This window comes from Platalea leucorodia, assembly GCF_965183815.1.
Source record: "Platalea leucorodia genome assembly, chromosome: 1".
Taxonomy (NCBI): domain Eukaryota; kingdom Metazoa; phylum Chordata; class Aves; order Pelecaniformes; family Threskiornithidae; genus Platalea; species Platalea leucorodia.
The window spans coordinates 50,939,254-50,964,553 of record NC_138823.1 but is presented as its reverse complement, the minus strand read 5'-3'; the positions used below and the strand labels follow the sequence as shown (position 1 = coordinate 50,964,553).

The following is a 25,300-nucleotide window of genomic DNA, read 5'->3' as shown; positions in this document are numbered from 1 at the left end:
TTCATTAACAACTTAGTAAAAGACAAATACCTTAGGGTATCTACCAGTTTCATTGGGACTCCTCCAAAAGGAGACAACCAGAGCAATTAGGTAACACCCTGTTGCGTCAGAAGACTGTGATGAGAAAGGGAGGTGCAACTGCCCCTCCATGGTAATACTTTTTTTTGAAAATTTTGCATCTGACCGTGGCACCGAAAGGCACTGGCGGAAGTCCAAGAGAAAGGCAAGAGTCCAGGGAGCTTGCCTAAAATGCTAAAAGCAAATTTTATTTTTGTCAAATATATATTGTGCTTCAGAAGAGAAAGGTAAGCTGCTTGTCTGTCAACTGTTTGTCGCTGATTAAATAAAAAGAATCTTAGAGGATGAGGTTTTCATAACTGTTGTATCCTTAGTGTTAGGCCATACGTGCAGCTTAGGACCCTGCACTGAATTCACCTCGCTAACCACCTGTTTAGTACTTTTTTGCTGGAGAAAGAAGAAATCCTCAACTCTGGCCATTCCATCCAGGCCCCTCTCTCAACTTAAGGGTGTATTTTGGTCATTTATATTTAGAAACAGAGGATAGTTGGCCTTTTGTCAACTTGGTAGTCCAGAAGGATGTACGGTTTAGGTTTTTATTCACTTCATTAGCTTTCAAACAGTCTGATCTCTACCCATTCACTATCACAAGTTTCCTTGAAAGAGAAGCAAAGGTATTTTCAGGAACTTAAACAATTTCCTTCAAGATTCATTTTCATTCCCCCATCCTCTAACATCACACATACATTTCTGCCTTTACATGTACACCCCCAAATTGATTAATCCAGTATACTTGTTTTCACTCTCATTTAGCAACACAACTCTCAGCAAGAACTACTGTGTTCAGGAGCAGTACTCCGGGACTCCTCCTACTTACTGCTCCCCCCACCTGCTTTTCTTCAGTTTTGCAACCCAACTGTGCAAGCACTGTTTAGTGCGTTCTGCTTGCAGCTTTAAAGCAGAGAAACCACCTGGTAGAAGTGGGGAGGGGGGGCAGCAACTAACTAACCAGAAGGGAGAAACAGCCATACCAAATCAAGGTGAAAAAACAGGCATGAATAAATGGGATCTGAGGCAGTGAAGGGGAGATCCAGAGGAATGGGGGAGGGACAATGCTTTCTGGGAGAAGGAAGGAAGAGACAAGCTAAAGGCACTAATTTTTCACCACAGAAAGAGCAAAAGAAAGAAGAGAGGTATGAAAAAAAGGAGGGGAAAACATTAAGTTTTTTAAAGTCAAGAGAGAATATCCATACTGCCAGAAACCATGAGCAATATAGACAAATACATTCTAGAAGTTCATAGGAGTGATTAGGGAATGGCAAAACTGACTGTATCTGAAGTTAGAAAAACATTTTACAGGCAAGAAAAGGCAAAGCGATATATTAATAAAAGTAAATGTTTCTTGCTGTGGCAGAGTTTCATCTTCCATAATTTGAAGTTGGGATTAAAACCATTTGAGAAATTCACATTACTGCCTCAACTGTCCTTCTGCTCCTGCCCACTTATTCCTCTTCTGCTCACCTTCTTTTCACACTTCATCCTCAAGAGCAGTACTGCTACTTGACTTTTATGTGATCCTGCCAGGACTTAGCTTATGGATCTACTGGAACCAAAAATAGAAAGCTCTCCAAACATGAGCACACGCACACTTTCTAAAAGCATTCCCAAATGGGGAGGATGGCTTTCCTTGTTTACAAAGTCATAATAAAGGAAGGTTTTTAACATAACTGCACTGCACAATAAATACCTTTTACCCTGTAGAGGCTAAAACTAAAGTACCATCTAATAAGAAATAAAAATGCCTTTCTGTTGATACTGAGTCTATTTGGACCTACAATGCATACCATCAAAAGACCTACCAAAACAAGAGGACAAAACTACTTCAGCAGATTTCATGTGGTTTCCTCAGTGAGGGGGCTGTCTACAATCATTCCAAAGAGGAAACTGGGTTGGCTACAGGTCCATTCACCCAGCTCTGCTCAGTTCAGTAGTATCTGATCAGCACTCAGTTCTGCCCCTTGACTAAAGCTGAGATTTTGTTTTCCCCTCCAACAACTTGCTTCATTCCTCTCAACTTTCAGTTACTGATTACTGTACAGTCATTTGTAGTTAACAGATTAGACTAACGCAACATCCAGCCCAGACCTGCAACATGCCATTGTGCAAATTCATTCATTTTGCGTCTGCACTTAAACCCCACTTACAAATACCCTCTGCATTCACAAGTGACGTAAGAAAATATGTGTATAAGCAAAGTACAGAAAGCTGTACAGTACAAATCTAGAGAATACACGCAGCAGTCAGGCACAGACAGTTAACAAACACTTTAAATACAGTGACAATGCAGTAATTATCCATACATCCTTCAGTATGAAGGAAATTTATAATGCCCCATTTACAGTATAATCCTGTCCCAGAATTTGTTCATAAAGGTCTCACCCAAGCATTCAAGTGCAGGAGTAAAATAATTGATAAAGGAGGAGGGGTATCAGAAGCAGGGGATGGGAATCAGAAATAGAACAGTGCACAAAGCCACAAAGTGATAAGTATTGTTTACCTGTCAGTTGACATTGATTAATCTTGTGTTCTGTGATATCACTCAGTGACTCAAACACCTGGAGGCAGCTGTCACAGCTGTGCACAGCTTCTTCTTCTAACTCCTCCCCTTCATCCGGCCTTTTCTTACAGTCTAGCACTTCTCCATCTTCTGCCTTGTCTTCTAGTTTACAGTTAGGGTCTGAAAGAAAATCAAGACCGTGACGTCAGGCATCTAAGAAGAGAACCTTTAAAAAGAAAAAAAAAAAATCAAGATAGGTTCTTGTGGTAATGATGAGAAGAAACATATTTGGCACGAGCCTGCAGCACACTGTAGATTTTATTGCTAAATAAGCAAAGGAGGCTTTTTCCTTAATTTTTTTCTAATCTCGATGAAAGGAGACTTTCCCTTCTACTCCCACAAATTCTCACTCAAGCAATTCTTCCGTGCTTCTATGTTAGGTTTGTCAATTTTATCACAGCTATTGAAGCTGCTTTGATCATTGTAAGAAAGGATAAACCACCTATGCAATTAGTTTTCAATGAAAAGAAAAATCAAATCAATGAGTGTGCAGGAACTTCTTTTCACTGTTAACTACAGCGTTTCACAGGAAATTACCAGAATTAAGAGCCTAACAAATTTGATTTACATAAACATGAAATTAATCTTGATTTTACAACCCACTCCAGTACTCTATCACCACGCTATTTGACACAAACAAAGCCTTGGAAAGATTATACCCTGGGTCAAAATGCTACACATGCTTTGAACTTGTGCATGACTTAAGACAAACCCGATAAAGTTCCTTTATTTGCCAGATCATGGAAAACTGGAAACTAACTATTGTAAAACCCAAATAGTGCACAAGGAGAGCTTTGTCTGTTTGACATGTTAACAAGCATTTTGGGGATAGCGGGGTAGCTCTAGCCTCAGAGCAGCAGTCCTGACCCCAGTTGCAGCTTCTAAACTGGAAGAAATGTGCGGTCTCGCTGCCATCCCCTCTGCGCAGAGAAGCCACACAGCTTGCACACGACCTCAGTTCTGCAGATGACCAGCGCAGAGTGAGATAATGCGAAGTCTAGAACTTTTCCTCCTCTGAGGAGGAGCGGAGTAGCTTTAACTACTTCTGACTTTTTGCCCACTTTACTAAAAGCTTCCTTGAAAAGACAGAAATAAAACAGTCTGTCTTCCCTAATAAAGCAAGCTGGCACTTAACTTTGTTTTTCCTTGGGAACCACAGTACAACAAGTGAAATGCAGAAGAAAAATGGTTGTGTACATTCCAGCAGAAGGAATGCAAGTGTTTCACCACTTTTCCCTTTTCTGCTTTGGCCACCTCATCTTTCCTTTTAGATATTTCAGAGAGCTAGAACTGAAGCAAGTCATTTTAGAAAACAAGGACAAATTCACATAATAACAGGAGATTGTGCAAGTACGTTTTAAGATGTTACGCTCTTTAGCCAAGCGGGTGACTAACCAGGAGTAGGCTTCTTGTCTGCAGCAACACAGAACTGTGAACCCACTTTACTGAGCATTGCAATCGATTATGATCATGCACAACTACTTAAAAGGAGAGAAACTAAAACATGCTAACACTAAAATCATATTAGAATGGGGAAGGGGTGAGGAAGGTGATTCCACTTTAAATCACTCTTAAATCCTCTCTCAGCACCCTACAGTGGTGTGGACACTGCCACCCCTGTATTTGCCACTGTGCACAAAGCACAGGCGTTCTTGCTGCCCACAAGGAAGGTCAGGGCTCTCATCATCCTTCTACATCCTTTGGTCCACACTGCTGCACCCTGCCCTTCAACTGTTCAAACACAGACGGACCCGCGAGCAGAAACTGGAAACGACCCCTGTCAGGAAGTCTTCCTCATGCTATGTGGCTCATGATCAAAACCGAGGAATTTCTTTGACAGGGGTAAAGGGCAGAATTTATTTTTAAGGGAATTATGTTACAGAGGGAAACCAGATTAATTTTAAAAAACAAAAAACACATTCTGAAGGCAAAAATATATTTGCTGTGCAAAAGCCCTGCCTATCCACTGACTGCGATCCTTGTATGACAAATTACATTCTCAAGGTTCTTTCAAGAGTGAAAACTTCGACTTGGGCAGCTAATTCCAAATAGAGGAGTCGTCTGCAAATTTACACACCAAAAAGGGATGCTAATTAAATAAAAGGACTTTATGGCATTTTAGCCATTGCTGAATGCTCTGAATCTAATAACTCCCATTGTCACTTCATTTTCCAAGGTATTTCGCAAGATTAATAAAAGTAGTTAGGAGATCACCAGGTTATAAGCAGTTCAGAAAAAGAAATAATTGTCTTAACTGTTGCAAACTGACCCCAACATCATTAAACACCTGTTGGAAGGCAGCATGTGCACATCGCATACTATTAGTTGTTCAGCTCAAGCTCCCAGTTTCATCTCATAAAACTGACAGCACTCAGGGAAATGTGGGCACTGGGTTTGAATTTTAACATGAGTATTTAAATGCTGCACATAAAGTTTACAGACCTGTTTGTTTTAAAATAAGGGTAGTGTCTGACTCTGCTTTAAGTACAATGCTGAAGGAAAGAAAATGGAGGGGAGGGAATTCTCAAGACTTATTATTCAGAAACACTTGCACTTTACAGGAATTCAGCAATACACACACACGTATGCACAGATGCACCCCTTAGTGCACAAAAGCCTAAAGAATCGCTCAATTTAAAGCTTCCTACTTAGAGACCAGTTATTAAAATTAGAATCATTTTAAGACTAATAAATGTTTTGCTTCTCCTTCTGCATTTGCAGATATAAACTCTACAGGGACAGAAGTCAGTCAAGCTTATTCCCTTCTGCTGCAACTTTAGAATACATGCTCTAGCCAACTGGCACATTTGTTTTTAGGTCAACACTTAAGTGGGACCCTCTGGGACCTAGGTTTGAGTTTAGCCTACGACAGCTTTGTGAAATGAGTTCTGGCAGTCTCAGCCTCTCTCAATGAATGCATTTCCACTGTGATCTGCTTCCATGAAGAGATGTCACCACCAAAATAAAAAGATATTTAAAGAGAGAAAATATCATTTGGACGCTTTGTGAATAGAGAGCTTTTCTGTTACAGCAACAAATATCTTCCATCAAGAGCTGGTCTAACCTTAAACAGTTTCTTAAACTGAGGATAAGCTGCCTTATTTGAGCTGCTCTTTTGAAAGACTAGAATAAAACAAATTTTATAAATGCAGTATGCATTCATCTGTACTTTCTCCTTAACCTCCCGTTCAAAGCTCATGCTCGCATACAGACTTCAGGGCAAATGTCATTCATCTCCCACATTTCTTTCTCCCCAATATCTGCAACAATCACAGCCACAATTCCCACAACAAAGATTGTCTTTACAGTAAGATTACCTTTCCCAACATCTGGAAATGCCACTGTCATTTCCAGAGGCTTCCCTGCCCTATTTCAGATGCTGCCATGCACAAACTGAAATTTTTCAATACACATCAGCAACAGTACACACACCGGCTCCATCTGCAGATATCATTGAAAATTATCTAGTATGGAAAGGAGGGTTATATATTTGGAACAGAAATAAATTCAGCCTATTAAGGCACTTCAAAAAAAAAAAAAAAAGAGAAAGAGAAAGAACAGTTGTCTTCTGTTACTGATTATGTTAACATTATTTATAAATGGAAATTAAAAGAAGCATGATTTTCTCATTACTATGTTCCCTGGCAGGTGGTTCTCCCCTTCCCTTCTTCCTCCTCCTCATAAGGGATGTTATTGCTGTAGCTTGGTCTAATAAAACTGCAACTTTGGGGAAAATGAAAAATTGCATTGGCTTAGAAGTGTTGGAGGCAATAAAGCCATGGACTTCAATTAATTTCAAGTATGGGAGCGGTTTAAGGCCAACCAGCAGAAATTCTATTCTGTCCATGTAAAAATGAGGTTTCACCACATTTACTTTTTATAACCCATATAAAAGTCAAGTAAAAGTAATGAATATCTAAAAGCCATCTCAGTGGACTGGCAAAGACTATCTGTATTCTTGAAATTCATCTTACATATTTCTGCCTATGCTACAAGGATCCATAGCTAATCACAACTAAAACATCAAACTACCAAGAAAACAGCCTCCTTTCCAATCCATTTCACTGCCTTGCAGCAGACCTCCTTCCAAGCCACTTCTGCATGGAAAAGTGCTGGCAAAAGAAAGGAAAACTTAGATCATGTGGTTATAATTATTACCAGGCAAGGAATATTTCTTCAGCTCAGTGGTAAAGTAAAACTCTGTCGCTCTCTGCTCCCAATAGTGTCCATCGCAAAACAACTGCCTCATTAAATCTCTGCAGTAAGATTAATATGCCGTAGCTGCACTACATTTATAACTTGGTACTCTATAAAAAGCACATTTAATGGTTAGAGCCAGAGCTTAGATACAAAGTATTACTATAAAAACTTCTGGCAGTGTGTACACAGTGTGGGCCTTCTGTACTGCTTGCTCTATCAGAAGGTTTTTTGTTTTTAATATCAGCACTGCATTCTTGCTATAGAGAAAAACAGAATGTTAAATCTTGCCTCGAAACAGACAGAGAACAACACAGGACATGATGGGAAATAACTAACTAGCAAGACAACTTAACCATTGAGAATTATTTTAAGAAAAAATGCAGAAAAGCAACCATTCCTTGTCACATTGACCTCCAGTTTTGCAGTCCTCTATTTTTCAACTTCATGTGTCTACAGCAGTACAAGTTTGCTTTTTTTCCAGTTTGCAGATAGCTAAATGGAGACATAAGTACATTCTGAAGAGTTTGAGAAATTTCCCATTTAAAAAGCAGAGAACTTTCTCACTTTTATTTCCTTTTTTCAAACAATACAGTTTATGCGCAGAGTCATTAGAACCTATAAAAGGCACCAAACACAAACCCACAGGACACACACACAAGAGAAATATAAAATCTTCTAGCTGAACAAAAAATTAACTGCATTCTTCACCTTCATAAGAGGAATAACTCCAACTGTTCTCAAACAAATTACCTACAGGTAATTCAGAGATGACTAGCCTTCTAGGAATATCCTTAAGGAGCCAGCCCTTACTCCAAAAGGTGACCTCAGCTGAATGAATGAGACCATTCAGATGAGTCAGTCCTGCTCTTCAGATAAAATTCTGTGAAATCAGTACCAAAGACAGAAGTGAAGTATTTCTTGCATTCTCAGAACTGTATTAGAGAATAAAAGAGCCCTTGTTGTTATTGGGAATTAAAAATTATTTCTTCATGATTATTAACAATACATATCCCTGTGATTCTGACTCAAAAAACAGCTTTGTCCACCCAATCTCACAGACTTAAAATTAAGGAGCCCTTAATTAATCCCTGACTGGTAAGAAATTATACAAACAACCCTAAAAGAAATTACCCTTATCCACATACTTGACAAATATGAAAATAGTTTAAGTGGAATGAATATTCAAGTTCATCTGAAATGGCATAGGGTGGGGCTTTATGTGGGGGATGCAGAGAAGGATTATTTTTAACAAAAAAAAAAAAGAAAAGAAAAAAAAGAAAAGCATGCTGCACTTTAGAAGCATCTCGCTTTCAGCTGGCTGACCTACAAAAAGCAGAATTTCTAATTCTCAGGAATTGAAAGGTGAGGGGAGAGGAACGTTATTTTCCATTGCGAGCCCCAAGAATGCATTCTAAGCTGAAACAGAGAAGGAAGAATGCAGGCTTTGCAAAAACACCCCGATAGACAAAAATCCCTCACACTGTTGTCAAACAGTTAGCAAGCACTAATGAAGGAATTCAGCATTACCAGTCTGTGCGGCTGTGTGTCCCACACCTGCCTGCTGGTCCTCTGTTTCACTTTCTTCTACTGTCAAAAAAAAGGTAAACAAAACAAAAACAAAACAAAAAAAAAGATGTTAGGTAGGTAGCTGAAGTGTTTCAAGCATCTTTACACCAGCTTCAGTTCTGAAAGCCAGTAATGCTTGTACAACACGGGCAAGAAAAGCTGCACTGCAAAGTGCGAAAGTGTAGACCAGACCAAAACAGAATACTTTGCTGTATGGAAGCTACAAATCTGAGAACAGAGTGACCAAATCGGTTTCATGGCTTAAAAACCAAATCGAATTTCCTCTGAAATATTTGTCGTCAATGCACTCTACTGTATTTGATTATGGAACTAAATGAGAGAATAATTCTGGGCTTTAAGATTCTACTCGCTCCACACGGATAAGAGAAAGCCTTCTCCTGGCAGACGGGAGAGGTGTGTGTGTTAATTCATACATAAGCTTTAAAAAAAAAAAAATAATAATCCTATATTCAGTAGCAAACATCTCAGCAGTGCAGACAGCCTTGCAAAGGAGAACTAACCCCATGCTGTTTTACTGTATACACCATGCCAGCATCTTTCCCTTGGCTCACAGCTTTCCAGAGCAGTAGAACTAAAAACAATACAATTCTTGTCAGATTCACTATTCAAAACTTGTTGGGCGAGAGTGAACCCAACAAGAGCCATTCTGCTGCTACTTTGAAAAATTAGAGAGCGCTGTTCTCATATGCTCTGATATGATGCCTAAGTAAGATTGACTCTCCCAAAGTAAAAGTAAGGGAAGAGCTAAAAGGCAGAACCATTTCCTTTTTATTCTCCCAAAGACCGAGTTCTTTGAGTTAGAGAACAGCGGAGAGAAAAGAATTCATTCTCCCTCCACAGGGGAAAAAGCTGAAAGGGGAAAGACTGCACTTTTACAGCATTTCCACTCCCAAGAATTCAGACCTCAAAAATAATCATGCAACTGAGTTAAAATCCAAAGATTTGTGGGTTTTTTTGCTGCTTCTTGGGACAAGAGAGTGCAACACTTAGGGTCACATATAAATCTAGACATATATTCAAAAGAAGAGATACATATACACACTCCACAGGTACCTCTTTTCCTCCTCCGCCAACCCCAAGGCTTCATACAACTGGTTGTTTCTAGAATCTGAGTTTCTAGAAAAAAAACACCAGTTTTCATAAGGACACTCTTAGGACACCAGAAACTTGAAACACAGTGCATATATTAGAAAGAGTCAAGTACAATCTCTGAAAGACTCTAAACAATCTCTATCTCTGTCCCAGAGCTGTGGCTAGTAAGCACACTCCTCTCATCAACAGAGATCTGATACAGTTACCCCAGCCCTAGAGTAAGTCAGATATTTCACAAAATACGATTTTACGAGCTGACTGTTTCAGTTGAACTTGTATTTTGCAGCCATGAAGTTACCAGTACTTCGGCTGTGATAATACTGCATGATTTTCTTTGTTATGCTGAAGCAGTCATCCCAGCAGCCCTCACAGCTAAAGGAAACTGGTCAGACAAAGAAAGCAATGGGAAAAGCTCATGAAAAGCTGAGTTTCGGGGAACACGTGGTCAAACATAAACTAAGCGAAATAGAAAGATTTTTCACGAGGGCAGCACAGATCAGTAAGACTCATTAATAAAGCAAGAAAAATAATGAATACAACTAGTATACAGTTAAAAAAAAAAAGATACGACTTTTTGTGACCCCCTCAAAGCCCCCAGTGAAACCTCTGCAGCAGCCCAGCCTGACCCTGTTTATGCCCACCATCAGGTGTTGATCTATTTCCAAAAAACCTTTTCAAGAACAAGCTCTTAAAACTGAAAAATGAGTCCACTGTTCCATCCCTCAAGAGGAAAGTCACCTTGGTCATCGGTACCTACTGATCAACCTTATTAAAGGTTGTAGACGTATCTGTTATCTACCAGCAAAATCTTCAACCACTATACATGTCACAACTCGGTCCAGAAAGGAAGTTTAAAAACTCTACCATTTTTTAAGTTTCAAGATGGAATTGAGGTGGCCAAACATGAACTATTCAAGAACTGATTCCCAAGTGGGAAACTTTAAAATAAAGCAGCTACCTGCTAAGAAGTAAATAAGATCTGCTTGTTTGAAGCGGATCTCCACTTGTAAGTGTATGCAAACCAAAATGCAGGAGTTCGTCTTTCCTGCTGTTCTGTACTGAATGTCTACTGCCACCAGCTGCAGTACCAGAATCTCTCGCTGCTAGTGAGAAGTGATGCACACCGAAATGTGCTGAGCTTCGCACTGCTGACTGAGAGGTACACCAGACATTTTTGGGTCTTCAAATGGAAAAAACCAAACATGGATACTGTGTAACAAATTGTTTTCACGTATGCAATTTGGTAATGTAAAACCGTGCCAGTGTAAGCCTTGTGAAACCAAATGTTTAAAACTTCCCTGCTATTTAGAGATCTGAAAATTCTGTGAGAGCTGAGGTTTCCTTTCAACAAAGGCGGATCACTATGTCTTTATTACACTAAAAAAAAGGAACCAAGCACCAGAGCAGGTAACTTTGTGGTTAGCATCTTTCTAAACTGTTGCTCAAGCCCTTTAAGGATCCTCAGTTACAACAGAACCAACAACAGGCCACGGCACAAAGCCTTGCTAATAATATTCAACCAGACTGATATATTTGTCAGGAAAATTAAAACAGCATTTAGGGGGAAATATGGTAAAAGGAATAAGAAAACTGCTCCACAAAACCCACAGAATTAGGGAAATCTTAGCATTAGCACAAATCAGCTACAAAATAGCATCTCATTTTCCTTTGCATTAAGTTAGATCATTCCTCCAGCTAGCATGAGTATTTGTTACATTAAGTAAGCTACAGCTGGTAGCATCAGATAAGCTCCCAATTAGCACTTTATGCCTTTCCACAACCAGATTCTGAAAACTTCAGTGCTATTTCAGCTCTCAGACCAATGTTAAGCTCACCTGACTATTAAAGGTAGCGTGACATGCAGCCAACATTAACTTCCCTTAAACATTAACTATACCGTTTTCTTTCAGGAGAGGGAGGCAACTTTAAACAGAACCTACATAGTGAGAGGCTTTAAATTTTGCTAACCAAAACCATTTCTCTAGCGCTACCATGAAACGTAACTAAAAAAAGCCAAAAGGATGATATGCAGATTAAAACAGTAGCTTGTATGCACTATTATTAATTCAAACATCAAAATTACTGATACTCTAGCACTGTAATTGTGCATAGGGGTGTCATCTTCATTACAGCATACACCACATCCTAGCATAAGGTAAGACAAATTCTAGATAACAAAGTGATAGAACACTAGTAAAAGGAGAGGCCTCGGGAAGCCAGAACAATAGCTTATGAATCCAGACTATGAATAAGTGATGTTACTGTTGAACAGCACTTCTAGATACATCTGAAATAATGTTGTCGTGAAAGCAACAATACACCTTGTCCCTACAATGATGTGTTTATGACCATAGGTCACCTGTATTTTTAGCTGTAGACATACTTCTCAGCTGACTTATCTGTTCCTTAAAACAACAAACCATCAAGTCCCTACTACCTATTGTCTCCGTGCAACTTCTGAAAAACAAAACAAACAGGAAACCCAAATAATAAAATTTCAAAAAAAGACCAGATCACCACAACAACTGTGGCACCACACTTCTTGAGAGCAATTTAAAAAAAAAAAAAACTCAGTAAGGGAAGACAGAATTCCAGCATGTCAATTCTATCTCCCATTATAAAAGCTTGTGGTTTGGACAGATACCAGTTTTTAAAATTTTACTACAAAAAAACGTATCTCTAAACTGAAGCTGTATCTATGTGAAAGGTTAGGACATTTCAGCTTTGGTACGGCCAGTGTCCAAGGCAAACCTTGGTTTCAGTTCAGAGCACCTCTCATACTTAGGCTGCTGAATGTCAACATTAAGACCAACTGTTCCTTTTTAAAGGAAAAAAAAAAACAAACACAACCAACAAATCAAGTAGTACCATCAAGGACAGCCAATGACAAAAACCTGTGGGAATTTTGATATAGATGTCCTTAAAAATAGAATTAATCTCCTGACTGCTCTACAGCAACACCTGCTGATCAATGAGGATTTCACCCCCTTTGCTTAGAGTCTCTTCATGGGACACATGGTTAGACGATAAAGGAGGGAGATTATTTTATAAAGTTAGTACAAAATATACACAGATTTTCTAGCTTGCAAAATCTCATTCATATTCTACTGACTAACCAGGATTCCCCTTCACTGAAGAGTTAATCTGTAGATTTAGCACCCTAAGGAAGAGCACAAGTCATTTCTGGTTGATGCCTGGGAAAAACCTTGTATGGAGAAGAAATGGATAAAATTAGAAATGTGAAAAAGGACATTTTCACTGAAAGGGAAGCCTTTCGGAGAACTCTGGCTAAGATTTATGGCTTCTGAGCTATTACAAACCATAATAAAATAAAAGCAAAAGATAATTGAAAAAAGTCTATTTTCTTCTAGTCTAGGTGGGTTAATAAATTTTAAAAAAGAAAAAAAAAGAACTGCTCCAAATGCCTGAGCCTCTTTTCAGCTTGTTAAACAAAGCAGGAGAAGCCACATATCCCAAAATAAACTATAAAAATAGATTGCTATTGATTTATCCCTTCCTAAAACATATTCCTTGAGAGATGTGAAAATAAACCTAATACAGCAACTAAGACTGTCGGGATAGGAAGTTTAGAATATATATTTTTAACTTGCACTTTGCATTTCCTATAGTTCAATACTTAATCTATAAATTTCCATTAGCATATGATTAGTAATTCAATTTAAAGCCATCTTTGCACAAAAGCCTTTTTCTTAGGATGGTAACTTTGCCAAGTGCATCTTCAATCTACATGTTTGAATAATTTCTGCAGACAAGTAATAGAGACACTAGCTGTATTAGCATAATCAATACACAATTTACCGAGTTACCCAGACAGAACAGAAATAAAACGTGTGTGCCATTATTTCAGTACCTACAAATGACTGTAATTTCTGGAAGTATCTCTCTACTTTTCTTTTCCCTCCTCCTCATGGCCACATAACAACCAAGAGGACATTCATACTGCCACCATCTACAGGTAGATATTAAGTATGATTAGATAGATTAATCACATAGCAGAAGGCAAATTTAAGAGCCAGTTACAGGAGGTGCTGAGTATCCTCTAACTCTATTAAAGTCAATGGATTTTGAAGATGCTTTGCATTTGCAATAATGTGCTGTGGAAATACATCTCCATAAGGGTTCGGTCAGGATACAAAACTGAAATTAAAGAATTTACAGAGTAGTATTAAATGCAGGATCACATGTCAATGCATCACCTGCTAGGGCTACACCTTCCTCCACTTTCTTCTCTCCCTAGGTACCACCGGTGCCTTAAGACTCACCTTTTAAACTCTTCTGGCCGACACATGCGAGCGCAGGACTTCACACCTGGCTACGCCACGTGTAAGCAGCAATTCAGTGGGTGACTCCTAGAAGTCAACAACCATTTCAGGCTGCTTCATAATGTCCTTTAAGATAACTGGCATTCATAAAAGTTCAGAACTACTAAGAAAGTATGGTTTTCTGAACAGCTTCACCTAGTATCAATACACGTCTATTACCTACTAGCCAGAAACCTGATTACCATTTTGACTCTCAAACGTATATGCACCCTATGACTTTAGTATGAGAAGAGTTGGAAAAAGGAATGCATTGACATATTATCATTTCAAATATCTACATTCCAGAACTCCATTGAAAATTAGTTCTGTGTGTGTAGCCACAACCGTGCAATAATCCAAATAATCATATGCATGAATATTTGTATTTCTGATTTGCTTCCCTTCATGCTGTGACATACCCCTTTTTCTATTTCTACCCTGCCCAGCATTGTAAGAGTACTCTCTTGATATTTGGAAATTATTATTTTCCTTAAAAGATTCCTGTTATATACAGCATTTTTGTTGTTGCATTTGCTTTTTCCAGAAAACAAAGTCCCTCATAGCATTCATATTTTTTACTTCTCTCTTTAGTCTATCCCAGCACTGAGCTTGGGGTTTTTTTTCCCTAATGTTCTTCTTGTAGAAAGACTGAATTAGGAGTTCCCAATTAGACTGCAGTGGTTGGAAAATATTATTCTTATGCTAAAATAAAGTATTTTCCTAGGCAGCACATAAACATAGAAGTAATAAATATACTTAAGCGGAAAGAAATTATACTTAAGAAATCCTCTGGATATTCTTCCAACCCTTGATCTCAAGGATGACAGCATCCAAATGTGACAGCCTAAAGACGTCCATTTTTACATAACATTGTGTGCAGAAAAGGCAGAAGATGCTCTTTCCTGCAGCAGAGGGAGAATTCTACAGAAATCCCAAAACTAGGGGTGGTGGAATATCTTCTTCTGGATAGCTGAGGTAGTAGATTAATTAATCCTGCCCAGAATGCTAACTTTGCCTCCCTAATCATGCATCTTTTAACAAGCTTAAGCCACATCTACATATACTTATATTTTTATTGTTTAAAGTAAACTAATAATGGTATATTTTAAAAAGTTTTTTCTCCAAAGAACGTTAAAGCTTTTTACAAACCTCACATAAATTCCAGACATCCCTAAGACTCTCTATCACGCAATGTAACAGTTTATAATGGATCTCCAAGTCAAATTGAGAACCATGGTGAGAATTAGCAAAGCAAGAGAGAAATCTCACTGGGAGTCAATTCTTAGTACCAGGGTCAGGACTTTCAGCTGTCCTGCCTGCCTCAAACTGAGTACTCCACCTCCATTCCTGACAATGTGACTGTGGGCATCCAGTCCATTCTGAGGAAATACAGAAGTTAGGAGGCTAAGACAAATTTTAAGCCTAATTACCAAACCCAGTACTTAACATGAATGCTTTCAGAGTGACTCCTCTCAGTCTACCGAAGCTATATATCACCTTAGCTTTCTTACTCTCTCTCAGAGGGACGTAACTAAGAACTTCTGGTACTCCTACAGACCTGTATTTTCAACTCTGCTTAGAAAACAGGAAATTCATTAAACACTGTCTACAAAAGCCTAAACTCAGGAAGAGAGAGCAATTTGAATCAAACTGACGCATGGATCACAGAACCTCAAAGTAACCAACATTACACAAGTCTGAAGACAGGTGATATAAGGAAGGGCTACAAGTACCTACAGTAAAGGTTACTGTAGATGATCATCGCCTTTGAAAGCTCAGTCATTTATTTACGTGCCTAAAATGAGGCACTTAAATTGAGGAGTTTGGGTTGTCTGACACTGTTCCAACACCAAAACAAAATACAGCTGCGTGCTTTGGCTCTATTACCTAAAGACATACATTTATCTGAGTCAAAAAACCGCCTCCTTTCAATTGAGATTATCCCTGATTTACCAGAGATCTCCATCTATTGAGTACCAGGGTTTTATAAGTTTCTTTTTGATCCCTCAAACTCTCTGCTCTGTTCTACATGATTTTCTATCATGTAGAACAGCACTCTGGTCTATATCCACAAAGGAGCTTAGAAGCCCAAAAACTAGTGAGGGGAAGCTGCATCTAAATTGCCAGAAATTCTGCTCAGATGCAACTCAGGTCAGGCAGTACCTATGGTTTTATCATCCAGGCTTTCTCAGTGCTGCGCAGTTCAGTGCTGAAATCAAACCAAAGCCTCACCACAGCTGGCTAGTAGAAGATTAAATATTCTCCTGCCTCCCCTGGCTTTGGACATAGTCTTATGGGCTGGTTCTTCAGTTTACATACGATTCCCTGGTTGCTACAAGATACTGGCAGAAACTGTGTGGGTTGAAATACCTCTTCCTTTCCCCCTCTTGCCCACACCCACTGGTTAGATCACTCACCCAGGATGTGGGTGGCACCAGCTCAACTTTCTTCTCTATCAGAAGGATGTGTATTCACATCATGAGCTTCCTAACAAACAGCACTTACCCCCAGACTTGAGGTGCACTCATTCGTTGCTGTTGAAGCTGCCATACCTCATCTACAATATCTACTGAAGTAGAAAGAAGGAGTATTAGCATGATACCTTATGCCTGTGGTTAGGGCACCCATATGGGAAGTGGGACACATGAACTTCAGTTCTAGTTTCACTGAAATAATTCATCAGTAGTAATATTGCAGTAAGTACTTGGCAGACTGGGACCCAGGTCTCCTCTTTCTCCATTGGTGCTCAAGCCATTACAGCCCTGAGTCTTGTGTATAGCGCTCTTTCTCACCCTTTTGTCCAACAAATACTTAATTACACTTTTCAAAAGGGAAACGTCATTGACAACAATAAAAGGGCAACTCACACTCATAACACAATATGCTGCTGTGTAATGACTGATGTACGCTCTGTGAGATAGATTCAAACACCCTTAGACAAAGCACAGAACAGAACCCCCGCCTCTCATATCCTCGCAGAGCAATAACTTTCCCTCTCCAGTAACGGGGAGAAGAAGAGCAGCAGCACAACCCCTCAATTCCTTCTAACTTGGGAGGAAAACAACCACCTGTCCCCTGCGTCCAAAAAGCTGAATCAGATAAGCGGTTGCTGTGAGATACTCTATTGCACTAAGACAGACACCCACATCTAGAACAGGGGAGGAGCTAAGACATGCTATTCTTTCCAAGTTTTTCCTACTGTCTCCTTAAGGTAGTTCCTACTCAACAACATTCATAAACCCCTAACCTACCTATGAATTATATAAAGAATCCAAGCGCCTGGTGCAAGATGACTATTCCACTAGGCAGCTAAGCACCTGTAAACTCAGCACTGCAGTACTAGCATCTTGCAGCATGCAATCCCTTTTTTTTTTGGACCTAGGCTTAAAGCCTTCTGACCTTTCTTCATTGATTTACATTTGTATCTGGCAAGCAAGACTTCTGCTCAACAGATTCACCAGAAATCGCAAACCAAATCTTTTCCTATGCTCTAGCTCTTTATAAGTCACGTAAGGCAATCCCTTCCCAGCGGTTGCACGCACAGACCAATAGCAACCCATTTCCTCCTCCCATCTTCCGAGTGAAAACGTTACATCAGGCATGGATCTTGGCATCCTGTTGTCCTGGAACCAGTGAATCAGAAAGTTCCTTCCTTGCAATTGTATTCTTTGGAGGTGGAAAATAATTAACTTCCCCACCCCCTCCTCCTTCCTACTGCCACTATCAAAGTTAGAAATTCACTTGACTCTGGAAAAAAAAAAAAAAACCCAGCCATCATAATTCAATGCCAGAGAAAGTTCTGTTGATCAAAGCATAGCCTAGTCTTCCCAAGGACACTACCTCACTACATCACATCATCCAGTCCAACAACACAGCAGGTATTTTATTTTTGTTTTTGCAGTTCCTTTCAAGAAGTTAATGCATCAGTAATGGAAGTTGAACTTGGTAGGTTACCAAAAGTGAACAACAAAAAAATAAAACTAAAAAATCAATTATCATGGAATTCATTGTTTGAAATACATTTTCCTGGCAAAACACAACCTAATAATAGTGGGCACAACAAGTTTCAGGGACTGTATACAAAAGCCATCTATTGTGCAGCTAACCAGGACATTTAGACTTACAAGTGCTCTAGCTTTTCCACACTCGTGTGTTAACACCGAGCGTCTGTATGAGAAACTAGGAGAGAGATTTTGCACTTCCTGTTAGGTAAGGACAAAATTCCCGTTCCAGGTTATTGCCTTGCATGAAAGAATAAGCTCTCCAAAAACAGGGTTTGGGAAGGAGGGAAAACACCCGTACCCTCATTACCAACATCCTCTCCATTCGTCCTCAGGGCAAAAAGGTGTTCTGCTTCAGCCAAGAGGCTGATATTAACTAATGACTAGTACTTTCAAATTTGTAAGAAGGCTAACTAGTTACTGACACTATATTTTTAAAGGAACCATAGTAAGCCCCTATCACATTCAAAAAGAAGAAGGTGGGGCAAGGCAAAGTCACTATACCAACAGATACATAAAAGACTTTAAGAAATCTTGAAGGACTAAAAATCCTAACCTTAGAAAGAAAAATTGCACCTAAGTGCACCTATATTTAAAAGTGAAAGTATCAGATCAATCACTTACTCAAAAAACACCCTTCTGTCTTGCTCCCATGATAAAAAAGGGCGGGGGGGAAACAATGAAAACACATCCCCCCCGAAATCTAAAATTTCATTCGGTATTAATTGTGCAGAATTGGTAAGTAACAATCCTACAACCCTTTTGAGTACACATTATACGGATCCAACCGTACAAAGACAAGTTGCAGTATAGCATGCACAGCATCACTCTTGCTAAAGGAAAATCTAAAAGGCTCAAATGTGCACACACCAGAAGAACACGGGTAACCTAGACTAAATCCTGAAAAAGGAGGGAAAAAAAAAGTCCTTTATATCTTTTTCTCCATAATTATGCAGTACAGAGGGGAAAAAAAAGTGTTTGAAACTGAAGGAATGCGAAGTGGGGGAAAAAAAGTGTGACCACTGTTAACTAATATTGTAAATACAGAGGACAATGGTCCTGGTTCAAGAAATCCAGTGGAAGAGGGCAATTTTGTGCAGTCTTACTAATGTGTGCACAGAAGAACATAAAGCAGGTTTTTTTTTGGAAAGTGGGAGGGCTGAATGAAAATGTTAATTATAACATGTTGTAATAAGGATACCCCCAAGATCAGCCCTATCTTTTTTGCTACAGCGTAGTCCCTAGGCATATGGCTAACTACTCCTTGATCATTATCCTGACTGAAACTAAAGCTACTGAAGTTTAGGAGACTCATATCTAACAGAATTTCTTTCATCTCTAATAATTGCTAAACTAGCATAATTACTCATACTTGAGGTGAAATAGAACCCAAGTTGTCTAAAATTAAAGTTAAAACAAAAACAAACCTCACCACCTCTTTCGGTTTTTGCACATTCATCTTTTGTCAGAATCCTATGCCAAGTGTTGCATTACGATTTGAAGGTATTTAAAAGCTTCTCTTGTGCTATCTGACTTTTGTAAAGAGAGCAACTGAAAAACTTTAATGCTTTGTAGTAACACACTGCAAAATATATTTGAAAACAGACAAGTACATTTTCACAGCACTAAATAAACCAGGCCCAGTTCTTCATAGATCTGTATGCTGTCCCTTCAGGGAAAAATATACATACATACGTGTACCTGCCACGGTTCTGATTTAAATGAAACAGTGCATTTTCCCCACCCCCAGCTGGGACTGATTTTGAGCTCAGGTAGCCCTACAGGGACCAATAGAAACCGTAAAATACAGCTGGGAGAAGATGCTAAGAGGTCTGTCTTAAGGTATCAGCATTTATACCACATTTTAATCAATCTAAAAAAACAACTCCGAGTATCTTATTTTCAGTGTTTTACACAGAAAAAAACACTGAATCCGTATGGTCTACATGTAATGTTAACAGTTCTTCTAGATCCTTTCCTCACGTACAATTATTCAAAAGGAAGATTTTTTTTTCCCAAAATGCGTGAGTTTCAAAATACTGAGTTGTGTTTCAGAACAAAGAAATGAGAGCTATTAAACCAGCTGTAAATTAGATTGAATGAATTACAGAGCAACATAAAGCCTTTCAAGACATCTTAGATCATGGCGGATAACGTTATCCTACACGTTAGATAAGTGCCTCCATACTGACAGCTTCCCTTGTTACACAAGTTAACAGCAACTCGGGAAAACAAAATCAAACCAAAGCAAACATGCAGTATTTCTAAGCCGCTTAATATTATCTTTGCCACCAGATTTCACCTTTACGGAAACGAGCAGTACAACCAGTAGCTGTTTAGATGCAGCTGTTTAGATGTTCACTCTTAATAGTACCTGCTCCTAAGAAGTAGACGGTGATGGTCAACAGAACTCATGCTAGCCCCCAAAATGACTGGGTAGCATTACTGTAATCCTACAGCTAATCAAGACCATCAATACCACTATGCATTGCCAAAGTCAATGAATATTACGAAGGGTTAGGGATGTTTTTGTTGTTACGGATTTTTTTAATATATAAAGGAGTTGGGGCATGCTTTGGCAAGTCAAAAAGAGAACACTATAAATAGCCTGCATTATAAAAAGATGCTAATCTTAAATCCTCTTTGTAATTTGTTTTTTCATGTACTCTTTTATGTTCGATATCTTAATTTTTGCCCTTTTTTGGATGGCCAAATAGAAGCCAGCAATCCACTCATGCATCAAACAGATGATTTTGCTTTTCAGGCCAAATGGAATCTTATGAATTTTTTTGTTCCCTCCCTATAAAATGATGATGCCAAAATAACACAGTTCCTGAAAACGGCCCGTTCAAAAAAAAGTTCTTTGGACCGGTAATACTGAAACTTTAAGTCAAGTTCACAGAAATCATGCCAATACTAATTGCTGTTTTTGTTTATGCTGCATTGATTATAGTCTAATCAGCAGACAATCTAATGACTTTTGAGTCTAGTCCATGCAATTTAGAAGCCTGGGATGGTTAGGGCTGAGAATAAACATTCAAATAGTTGACAGATACACAGAAATGTAAAGGCTACTGTTTGAAGGGGATCTGAATGTCAAATTCTCTCTGAACTATTGCTGCTATTAAGTATGATTTTTGTTTTAATCCGCTACTGTTCTACCTTTCTTGGTACTACACCACACCACCTGCACCTCTGTACAAGAAACATCCTTTCGCTTCGAATTTACGGTGAGAAAACAAGTCACATGTCACAGGTACATTTACTCAGTCCACCAACACTCTGCATGAATTGAGTTGCAGTTGTAAATTCAGTCAGGATGGAAAGAGTACCTAGGTTTCCTCAAAAAGAGGGAGCAACTTTAAGAGACACTCCGGGCTTGCCAAAATATTTCAAGATACAAGCCTTCTTTAAGCAGAACATAGGTATGTAAAATACAGCCGATAAATTTTTCCTTCTCATCTTTCTAGGAATTCAGTAATTTTATTTCTGCAGTCAAATGCAGGATACAAAATTACAAAGAGTAAAAATTTCCTTTGAAGTAACAACAAAATATTTTTATATTTTTTTCAAAAAGAAATCACTTCCAGAGATCAGCGCTTCTATTAAATGTCTGGGGCTGTTCTAGTTTCCTTGTGATGGCTTATCTAACACCTACAATTTCAGTGATTATTCACAGGTGACTTTAGCGTAACAAATACTACCTGACTTTAGCTGAGACAAACCTGGCTTTAATGTTTACTAGGACTACATTTTCATTAAGATTTGTATAAAGAATACCTGGCTTTCTTTGCAAGTGACTATATTTTTGTATCTTTGTTTCTAAATGAAGTTTCTCATCAAAAGCCGGTAGTAAGGGCAAAAGAAAAACCTCAAGCCCTCCTAAAACTAAAACCCCATAAACCAGACAGGGGAGGGAGGGGGGAGGCAGTCAGTAACCTAAGTGTGATATCTACAAAGCATGCCAAGTCACAAAAAAGGGTTTACCATTCAAATGGCCAAGTTAAACAACATAGGAGGGAGCGGTGGTCCCCCCTCCCTTGCTTTCTCATCTCAGGGGGTCTCCAGCATGGTTTTACTTAGGGAATGGCGTTGCCCTTAGGTGTCAGGAGTTTAAGGAGTCATACCAATTGCCCTTCTTCAATACTCTTCATTTGCACAGTGGCTCTTTTGGGGCTTATACGCGGGTATCGTATCTCTGACTTATCTTTCCCCACCTGCTTTTCTCCCGCTACCCTCCCTCCCCCACCAAATGCATTAGGTGATTTTGATCAAGTCAATGATACCTAATAGATTTTTTTTTCCAGAAACTAGCCAAGGAAATGGGATAAATTTATCAGTAGAATGAAATATAGGTCAGGACTGATGAGTCTGATGCAACTGATCCTTCCTCTGCCTAAAAGAACCCAGCAGTTGAACTTTAATTCCTCCTTCCTAAAGTAAAATAAGATATTCAAATTACAGTTTTTCAGGAAGTTAAATAATTCACTCTGCTTTTGAGACTTTTTTTTTTTTTTTTTGCCACAACCCTGTAGAATATTTGTAAGAGACAGTGCTTTTCACATAAAATAATTTCAATCTTATTTTTTCTTGGAAAGATGTTTTTATTATTTTTAAACTGTGAGAGGCTTATCTAACGTTCGCCATGGCTTTTTTCTTTCCTAGGTCCAAATCTGAGATGCAGACATCAGCAAGAGTTGGGGGACAGTCAGACCAAAGTTGGCAAGAAACCAAAACAGGGGCGGGGGGGGGAGGGAGAGAAAGAAATAGAAAAGCAATGTCAACAGAAACCAGGGTAATTCAAAAAAGTGTATTTTCAAGAAATAGAAGAAATTTAGTCATTAGCAAGTTCTTAACACCCACCATTTCAGATGAACGTTAGTTTCATGCATTCAATATAAAAAACTCGATTGTCGTTTTGTTTTAATGTATTTACCTGCCTCGTATCAGTATTCCCCTAAGATATAAGTTTCAAATTAAGTTATCAAAAGTGACAGACATATCAAAAATATCTCTTATATCTTCCCCCCAGAAAGGGTTGCTAAGTACATGACAAATTGGAAATGTAATGTGTAACTCCATATTTTATTTAGATGTAAAACAGCACTCATGAGTTTAAATAACTCATTTACATACATTCAAAGAATAGTTTTTCAGAGAAGCTATTTAAAATACTGTTTATTTTTAAACTGTAGAACTATATTTTGTACCGACTAAATCAGTAATACTTAAGAAATAAGGAATTTAAATAAATGCTGCATTGGAGGTACAGTTGAAATTCTCCTTTCAACATTACTTACAGCTTTTGTTTGTTCACTAAAAATGAAGATGTAATAATCGATGGGCAGACTCTTATCAATGAATTTAAATGCTATGTCTATGCAAGCATCTTTCAACTTCTCAGATGAATCGCACTATTAGCCCTTTCAGAAATCTTACAATCGGACTGCTTTCAGAATACTATTAATCCACTCAAAAATGGACATGATTCAAGAAAAATAAAACAGGGAAAATGAAAAAGATATTTGAACAAAGGCCACCAAGAATGATAACCTGCTCCCCAAAGGTAATTACTGCAGCAATAATTACAGATGATGATTGATTTACTGCCTGGTTTTAGTTGAAAAATAGTAAATAAGACACTGTAAAGAAATCTGTATCATCTCTACCCTGAACATTAAGCGGTTTTCTTACGTCAGTAGTTTATTGTCAGCAAATCCAAGCTACTCCATCTGAATCGTACAACGTTGCTGTTTTCTCATTTTAGGGACTCCCAGGCTACTGGTACATAAGGAAGGCAAAGCTCATACCTCCACATAAAATGGAAGCTGTATCTTTTGTTTTAAATTAAGTGTGATGTTTACAGGAAGATATTTGAAACAAACCTCCTCTCTGTAACGCATCTAACAAATAAGCACGAGTAAAACACGTCCAACGTCTAACAGGAGAACAATTTCCTCTATTTGCCAATTAATTCTGAACGTTTATTCCTTTGCACTTAAATACTTGGAGGTCTAAGACTACCCTTCAGTTAAACTTTCCCAGCATCTTTTTTGCAAATATGGCTAATTGGTCGCTCTCCTACTGGCTCTAAAACTCTTATGCGCACGTAAATAAATCCTCCCTAGGAAGCTCGGAATATAAGTGCGCGCCCAAGCAACAGAACTTTCATTGTGGTATCATTTTTAAAAGGTAAGGGAAGAGCGGCTCGTTTGTTCTTCACAAGATGCCAAACAAAAGCACTACTGAACCGCACAAACTTCGGTAAACTAGATACAGACGGCAGCAGCAGGTAAAGCAGTAAATTCAAGGCACCCTTTATTCCCTTTTAAAAAAATCTGGAGAGTTTTAAAAAAAAAGAAAAAAAAAAAAAGAATTAAAGGCTGCTCTAAAGCTCACTGAAGTCAACAGCAAGAGTTTGAAAAGGGAACTCCTGGAAAGAGTTGTTTCAAGCGAAGGGAGCGGAGTTTTTTGCCAGGTCCTCCTGTACAAGCCCATAAAAGCAGACCCCGCTCCAGCTTTCTAACTACGAAATTGCGCCGGTTTGCAGGCACTGAGTTCCCGGTGCACGCCAGCCTAGCCGAGAAGAAAACAAGGCCCGCCGTCAGCCGCGCCGCGGCTCGGGATCACATCCCCGACCGGGGGCGGCCGGGCCCCGCGCTGCCGGCACCGGCAGCCCCCCGGGCCGCGCCAGTTGCCCTCAGCGCCCCGGGCCTTTCTCCCTCGCCCCCCTTCCCGCCCTCACCTCCCGGCCCCCCGCCCCCCGCAAAAGTAGACAACTTATAGATGTTCTGACCTGACGCAACCCAGGCTTTATTCAACTTCACTGCAATGTACAGACCAACCCGGGAGGAACGCGCCCATCCAGAGAGAGAGATGTTTATTTGAGGTGACAGCCACCCTCAGCCTCCTTCCCCGCTCGCAGGCGGGGAGAAGCCCCTTCCCGCCCGGCCGCCGAGGCCAACGGCTCCCGGCTCCTCGGGGGGCGGCGAACGGCTCCGGGCTCCTGAGGCGGGGGGGGGGGGGGGGGGCGGCCAACGGCTGCCCGCTCCTCGGGGGGCGCGGGCGAGCGGGCGGGCGCGCCGCGGCGGGCTGAGGCTGAGGGGCGGCGGCGGCGAGGGGCCCGCCGGGCCGGCGGGGGGCGGCCGCGCCAGGCCGCGCGGGGCGGGGGAAGAGGGGGCGCCCCGGCCGGGACGCTGCCGGCCCCGCCACAACCGCACAAACCGCCCTTTGTCCTCCTCCGGGTCCCGGGCTTCCCCCCCGCCTCCGCCGGGGGTCCGGGACGACTCCCTGCGACTTGGGGCCGCGGGGCGCCTTCCCTCCCCGCTCCCCTCCGCACCACCGCCGCCGCCCCACGCCCCCCCCCCCGTCTTCATGTATTTACACGCGTGTTTATGGGTTTCGCCGCCGCCCCTCACACATGCCCCCTCGGCGGCGAGGGGCCGCTTCACGTGACAGCCGGC

At 40.0% G+C, this 25,300-nt stretch overlaps 1 protein-coding gene across 1 annotated transcript in view; it reads right to left on the bottom strand.

The window, feature by feature from the left end:
* ZNF521 (zinc finger protein 521) overlaps nt 1-25,300 on the bottom strand; it is a 235,084-nt gene that overhangs the window by 209,104 nt on the left and 680 nt on the right. Inside the window, exons 2-4 of the mRNA XM_082315101.1 lie at nt 9,476-9,538; nt 8,363-8,422; nt 2,576-2,755 (exon numbers count right to left, since the gene is read on the bottom strand). Of these exons, the coding sequence (XP_082171227.1) occupies nt 2,576-2,755; nt 8,363-8,422; nt 9,476-9,538 (303 nt within the window). The remainder of the gene's footprint in view (nt 1-2,575; nt 2,756-8,362; nt 8,423-9,475; nt 9,539-25,300) is intronic.